Source organism: Anarhichas minor, unplaced genomic scaffold, assembly GCF_050575085.1.
Source record: "Anarhichas minor isolate MPS153535 unplaced genomic scaffold, ASM5057508v1 ptg000011l, whole genome shotgun sequence".
Classification (NCBI taxonomy): Eukaryota; Metazoa; Chordata; class Actinopteri; order Perciformes; family Anarhichadidae; genus Anarhichas; species Anarhichas minor.
Genome location: NW_027466457.1, coordinates 16,639,879 through 16,647,500, shown reverse-complemented (window position 1 = coordinate 16,647,500; position 7,622 = coordinate 16,639,879). Strand labels below are relative to the sequence as shown.

Sequence of the window (7,622 nt, the reverse complement as noted above, 5' to 3'; positions counted from 1 at the left end):
TAATAATATATATAATCAGATAATGAACACACGGATACAACCAGGATGGGAAACATAAAGAAATAAAACGTGATATCTTGTTACCAGCCACTACTCTGATAACGGTAATAAAAAGCGTCTTTTGGTTGAAGCTTCACTCTTAACTTAAAATCTGACTCGTCTCATCGTGAAAGTCCACAAATGTAAAAAAAAAAAATAGTCTTCTTTAAAATCCTGTGAAACAGAAGAGTTGGTGAATATTTAGTGTTTTTCATGGATAAATTAATTGAAACCATTAATTTATTATTTATAAAAAGGCCAGTTAGCAGGCTGAGGAGAGACAATCATCACGCACACACACACACACACACACACACACACACACACACACACACACACACACACACACACACACACACACACACACACACACACACACACACACACACACACACACACACACACACACACACACACACACACACACACACACACACACGCACGCACACACACACACACACTATTAATATACTGTGTGTGTGTGTGTGTGTTCGTTCAGCAGTGGGAACAGGGCAGGCGTCTCTGTTTGGGAACAACCAGGGCAAACTGGGAGCCACACTGGGAACCTTCGGAGCGTCCGCGTTCAACAGCGGAGCGAATACTCTGGGCTTTGGAGCTCCACAGCAACCTGTAGGTGAGCAGCACCGGTCTGTCTGTCTGTCTCTCTGCTTTCTGTCTCTGTCTCTCTGCTTTCTGTCTCTGTCTCTCTGCTTTCTGTCTCTGTCTCTCTGCTTTCTGTCTCTGTCTCTCTCTGCTGTCTGTCTGGAACCAAAGATCTTTTTACTCGGTTAAATCAGCAACAGGAGTCACAAACATCTCTTCAGCTTGAAGAGGTTTGTGTGAGTTCCCCTACAGTAGATGGAGTAATGTTCTGCTGTGGACATATTCTAGACTCCTAAAGAATCTATCTGAGTCATATTTATAATATCTTCACCTCTTATCTCTGCTCTCTTCAAACACACCAGACTCCCTTCACAGAAACATCATTCTACCTCTCAGGAGTTGCTGGTTTTACTGCAGTTTGTTTGTGCTTCATCTCACCTCTCGTTGTTTCCTCCAGCGCTCACGGATCCGAGCTGGACGGCCTCCCAGCAGGCCATGCTCCAGCAGCAGCTCAGCTACTTGGTGTACTCGCCGTACGGAGACCCGCCGCTGTTCAGAAACTCACTGTCAGACCCCAAGAAGAAGGAGGAGGTGAGCACAGCTGCTGTAACGAGCTCCTCTTTGCTCCTAGATTACGGACTGTGATCTGCTTTTATTTAATCAAAGTGGACGCCATTAATTCACAAACCAAAACCTTTTTTTGAGTATCCAATCACAACCGCTTGTGTTCTGACAGCGTCTGAAACCAACCATTCCGACTCTGACCACACCCACCCACTACAAGCTGACCACTCGCCCGGTGACCAGGGTCCGACTCAAAGCGCTGACGTCATCGTGGGCGTCCAAGTCGCAGCTGTTCGACGGCCTGGACGACGACGATCAGTTGTTCACCAACGGAGCCTTCGTACCCAGGTACCCGCCGCGTCAGCGTTATTCATCTTTAATCTTTTTATTTATTTTACATTTTTAACAAAACAGAAACATAAGACCTCAAAAACAGGCTTTTGATAAAGATAATAGCAATAAAAATAGTATTATAATTATTAATAAATAATAAATATATATGTCAATATACACGCATGTACAAAATAATAATATTAAAAAGAGGGAGAGGAAAATATTAATATAAATAACAAAAATATGAATAATTAAATAAAGATAGAAAGAAATACATTTAAAAAAAATGTTTTTAATAGAATAAAATGTAATTAACGTTTGTCACAGAACAAGGAAGAGCATCAAGAACCTGGTGCTGAAGAACCTGAACAGTAGTCAGTACAGCAGCCCGCTGAGCAAAGAGACGGACGACCTGGCTTCACCTCCAGAGTACCCACAGAACAGACACAGGTACGCACACGCACACACACACACACACACACAGGTACGCACACACACACACACACACACACAGGTACGCACACACACACACACACAGGTACGCACGCACACACACACACACAGGTACGCACACACACACACAGGTACGCACGCACGCACACGCACGCACACACACACACACACACAGGTACGCACGCACGCACACGCACGCACACACACACAGGTACGCACACACACACACACAGGTACGCACACACACGCACACACACACACACACACACATGCAGTTATCTGGTTAACTGACAACTAATTTTAACCAAACTGTTTAAAAAACAAGGTTATCGGTTCTGAAGATGGACAGAATGGACCATCAGGTGTCTTTTATTTTGAAAATACCTCCCTTGTGCTTATTTGACTCCGTTCTTTTATTAGAAGCTTCATTGGTCAAATGTTCTTGTGCATTTTATGGATTTTTATGCCTCAGAGACGTTTATCCGTCGTAACCCGACAACCAGGTGGTTTGTTACTCATTCAAACTGTTTGGAAAAGGGGCGGGCACTTTAAATGAACACAACATGGCAGGTGATTGGATGAACCATCTGTCAATCAAACTCTGAACCTGTTGGGAGAAAAGCTAATTACGACAATCCAACACAAATGTCTAAACGGGTAAAATGATGAAGTGACGACATTTTAGACGGATGTGGAGGTAAACTGACACGTGACTGTTAACTGTTTGTTCATTAGTTGTTTTGAGATCTTGATCCTGTGAATGTTGGTCTCACGCTAACAGTGCAGTCTTCTCTGTCTGCAGTCACATGGAGGAGGAGGAGATGGCGGGCTCCAGCAGCCGGACGGACGACGACCCCGAGGTCTCCCAGTTCTACGTCAACCCCATCGCCAAACCCATCCCACAGGGCCGCGTCCAGACCAGCCTGCAGGACACCATCAGCGACCTCAACATGCACAAACCGGCCAGGAGCGGCGGACTGGAGGTCAGCGGGCGAGATGTTCAAATATGAGTTCATATCGTCATCGTCCTAGAAACTGTAGATGCTGACGTCAAGAGTTCAGAATCCAAGACTGGGAGTGTGTCCACGGTGTGTTCACGGTCAGTCTCTAACTGTTGTTGTATTTCTCCCTCAGCTGAGCAGCGAGGACATGTCTCTGGGGGACGTGTCTCTGCAGGAGGACCGAGAGGAGGAGCAGCAGGAGGTCCAGCAGTCTCCTCACCCGGCAGGTCGGATACACATCGATAAAAGCACAAGATTTAATCAGTGTCCGGCCAATCTGCTGCCACAAATGAGCCTTTCAGTCTTTATTATGATCGTGTCCGTCTGACAGACGGAAACGCCCCAAAACAACGCACCTTTTTTTAGCAAGAAGCGCTCAGCACAGAGACGCTTTACCTCTCGGCGGCCACACGCGCTCTTCTAATTGGAAAGGATTAAATGAAGATGCTATGTGGACACGAAGAGGAAAGAATAAACTCATGTCTCTGTTTCCTTCAGGCATCGTTCTGAACCGCGTTGGTTACTACACCATCCCCTCCATGGACGACCTCGCTGAGATGGTGGATGAAAACGGAGATTGTGTGGTGGACAACTTCACCGTCGGCAGGAAAGGTAACGTCCGCTCACAACATCGAAGTTTAATGAAATCTTCTCAACATGTGAGAGGTTAAAGCGCGAGTGTCTCACCGCTCGGCTCCGATTGGCCCTCACAGGCTACGGCTCCATCTTCTTCCCCGGCGAGGTGAACGTGACGGCGCTGAACCTCGACGAGATCGTGCACTTCAGATGCAAAGAGGTCATCGTGTACCCGGACGACAACAACAAGCTTTCCACTGACTTTTTACAGCATCTTTACACTGGTACATTTTCAGAGTCAACACTAGAGGGCTCTCGCTCACAGTAAATGAAAAGCACAAAGACACGGCTGGTTTTAAGGATAGCGCACAGCTCGGATGTATGATGACAAATTTGTTCAGTTGTTGCATGTGAGTTTCATGTGAGACTCGCAGAAGGCTCGTGTAATATTCAAAGAGAGTTCATAACAACTGTTTTGAAATGAATTGATGCCACTGCTGTTTTAAATAAAGCTTGGCTTGAAAATACGACCCTTTTATTCATATTTTTATGTTGCTGCCACGCCTGTGTTTCGTTAGTTTATTAGTTCCTTGTTTGTTTAGCCTGTTCAGTTCCAGGTGTTAGTTCACCGTCTCTCCTTGTATGAACAAGTCCTGCCTCTTTAAAGGGGACACTTCATGCTCCTTGTCAGGTTCATACTTGTGTTTGGGTTTTCTACTAGAACATGTTTACATGCATTAATATTGAAATACACAATATTTTTTGTAGTAATAGTTTGTAATGTAAATTTGTAGTTTACATTACACTTGTTGCAGAGTGACTGAAATCAAACTGAGAAAATACAATACAATCAAGTAAAAAATGCTAATAAAGTTAAGGTTAATAAACAAATCAAAAAACCAAGCAAACTTAAAGGTAGCCATTATTATTTGAAACAAACTTAGCAAGATTGCGTCACTCATAGTGGTCACTCATAGTGGTCACTCATAGTGGACAGCTACTCAGAAGCCGGTTTCTTGTATATGCACGGGTTTTGACGGTATGTAGCACATTCGCCACTACAGTGGACACGAGCACATCATCGCATACACTGCCACCCACTGGCCAGCTGTTGTAGGTGCAACACAAATCTCTCAAAACCAAGATGGCCAACGCAAGGCCAGAAAACATTTGGTAACACCAAGTAACGAAAACAAAATCCAAGTATTGACTTTAAAGAAAATAAGTGGGATCGGAAAAAAGTGGGTATAGTTACAGTACCCAACATTACAGCTAACGTAGCTGCCGACTGTTAGCGAGCAATACAGCCAGGCTTTAGTAATTATTAGTTTCTTCATCAGCCAAAAAAACAATGTAAGATGAAGAACAGCGTGACCTGCTAACAGACAGATGTACTCACGTCCGTGGACTTCATGATGCCAAACATTGGGAAGAGGATGGCGGGGAGCATGGCGGTCATGGACAGAGGAATCACCTCCGTCACCCAGTACGTCGCCATCAGTAGCAACACAAAGGCACATTCTGCCTCCTACAGGGACAAACAGGTGAATAACACATGAGTGGTTACAGGTGTGATGACATCATTCACTCTCCTTTTATCTCCGGTTTGGTCTCCACCAGCTCCTGAGAAAGTCTCTTACTTTGTCTCAGCGTGTTTCCATTCACCTGTGTTTTATTTAAAGCGCATTTTCAATTTGCTCAAAATGAAAATCCGACGAAAAGAAATTGCAAAAGTTATTTTTTTTCACGCTTTGAGGTGGAAATGTTTGTGCATCGATAAGAGCGAAATGCACCAAAGTGAAATGGAAACACGATGTAGTGAATAAATCATGACGAAGCATGTGACGAAGATGTCCACTGAAGCTTCTGCTCCACTGAGGAGAATAAAAACAGCAGCAGATGATAAATCGACTGGAGAATTAACACCACCAACCGTTTACCTCGATGAACCGAAACCTAACACAGTATGATTCAAACCTGCATTCATTCACATTTTATTTTGCAGATTTTTGGGGACATTCTCTAAGAAGTTGCGACTACATTTGGATGGAAAACTGGTTTATGTCAGAGTTTGTTTGTTGGAATCAGCTGCTTGCTGCTGGAAACACTGAGACTGAACCACCAAGTAAATGTTCAAAAAAACAAAAACGAGAAGAGGATGAAAATCTCTTTTCATTGTATCTCAGAGCAGCAAAGTTCTTTCAACCCTTCAGCCCGGTGAACTTCAGAGGAATATATATATGATCACTGCTGCCCTTTGCTCTGCTCTGGTTGCCAGCTTGTAAAGACTCACCTTCGTCCCGATGACGTGAGGAAGAGGAAGCAGCAGCAGCGGCGTGAGGACGATCAGGGCGACGCTGCCATAGTTCCACAATCCTCTCCTCAGCCTCCTCAGCATGCTCTTGATGTCTTTTCTTCTCCTCTGCAGGGTCCTGTTATGATCCCTGTTATGTCGTCAAGCGGAAAGACGTTAGAGGTCGATAATGTCGTGGAGCCGGCAGGAGCACCGTGTCGGGTCAGCCTGGTCCTCAGAGACTCGGGGTTATCTGTTGAGCAAGAGATCAAAGCTGCTTGCTAATCGCTGGTTATCTCTGTACCAACACAAAGGAGATAATAATGTGACACAACCTTCCATTTATGGCACTTTAAAGAGAATATATTGGTGGATTTCACACCTTTAATTCATTTACTTTACACACTTCTCTGGACGTACAAATGTGTTAATATTTGAAATATAAATATGTTTTTTTACAGGGAGTTTCAGAGGAACTTTTGAGTTGAAGATCAGAATCCTTTACTTTGATGGAGCTATGCTAGCAGTTTCCCCCTGCTTCCAGTCTTTAACTAACTTAAAACACACACACACACACACACACACACACACACACACACACACACACACACACACACACACACACACACACACACACACACACACACACACACACACACACACACACACACACACACACACACACACACACACACACACACACACACACACACACACACACACACACACACACACACACACACACACACACACACACACATCTTTTATGTATATACAGAGAGAGTGTCACTGTTTAAATTACACATAAATGACTCAAATATATGGTCTGGTTTTCCTTCTTCATTATATATATTCTTTTTGTAAATGTATATCTATGTTGACTTTATGATTTGTTCAGTTTTGATGTTTTAAAAATAAAAAATAAAGTGTGAGGAAAATAAAAACCTGATAAACAGAGAGACACAGTGATCGGGTTATTAACTCCTTATCTTAAGTCCTCAGAGGGCCGTCACATGCTGCTGACTCTGTTCGGGACCTTTGACTCTTGGCTAATGTCAACATGCAGGAGTTTTATATTCAGAAGGGTCAGGAGATGGATTCAAGTCAACCTGGAATTATATTAACCGTGGATTTAGGAGTGGATTTGTTCAAGGTTCCAAAAAATATCTCACACCAACAACACACACATGTACAGAAGCTTCAGAGAAGAATAACAGACTTTGACAGCGTTTAATGTTAATCAACTGCCAATACCAAGTGTCCATTACAAGTACAAGTCAAGGCAAAGTGCAGTTATTATTAGCTCCTTTGTGCGAGACGTTTCAGTGTGAAGAGCAGCTGGAACACACAAACGTTGTGAAGGTAATTAAAGGTAAATATCCAAGTCGTCATGAACTCTGTGGTGCTCATCTGACAGACATCATAAAAAGGACGTCACATTTAGTTTCCGTTTCCTCGACTCCTCCTCACGCATCTCAGGAGGGAGGGACTAGGACGAGAGGAGAGGAGGCGAGGAAAGGAAAGGAATCGGGGAGGTACAAACTGAGAAATCAGAAGAACACATTGAAGTTCAGCAGAAGTTTCCTAGAGCTGCACTTATAGCAGAACTCAACTAATTCAAAACAGAAAAATCGGAATGAAAGATCAATGAGCGACAACAATGAATAATTATTTTCATGTTCTGTTTAAGTCGACGAAAAAGGTTCGTAAAGTGTTTTTTTTAGGATTTACTCAGCCGTATAATTCTGTCTGGAAGCAGG

General features: G+C 43.7%; 1 protein-coding gene and 1 pseudogene across 1 annotated transcript; one reads left to right on the top strand and one right to left on the bottom strand.

The window, feature by feature from the left end:
* Positions 1 to 3,897, top strand: part of LOC142947942 (nuclear pore complex protein Nup98-Nup96-like) — a 7,715-nt pseudogene extending 3,818 nt beyond the window's left edge.
* A 1,050-nt stretch (positions 3,898 to 4,947) lies between these two features.
* Positions 4,948 to 5,967, bottom strand: LOC142947941 (solute carrier family 13 member 1-like). Its single transcript, XM_076089811.1, has 2 exons — positions 5,863 to 5,967; positions 4,948 to 5,097 (listed from the first exon to the last, which is right to left on the bottom strand). Exons 1-2 carry the CDS (start codon positions 5,965 to 5,967, stop codon positions 4,948 to 4,950), a joined length of 255 nt encoding a protein of 84 aa, XP_075945926.1.
* Positions 5,968 to 7,622: the final 1,655 nt, after the last annotated feature.

Coding starts and splice junctions, on each gene's coding strand:
- LOC142947941 (XM_076089811.1), bottom strand. CDS start 5,967: ATGCTGAGGAGGCTGAGGAGAGGATTGTGGAACTATGGCAGCGTCGCC. Junction 5,098..5,862: donor CTCACGTCATCGGGACGAAG/GTGAGTCTTTAC, acceptor TTGTCCCTGTAG/GAGGCAGAATGTGCCTTTGT.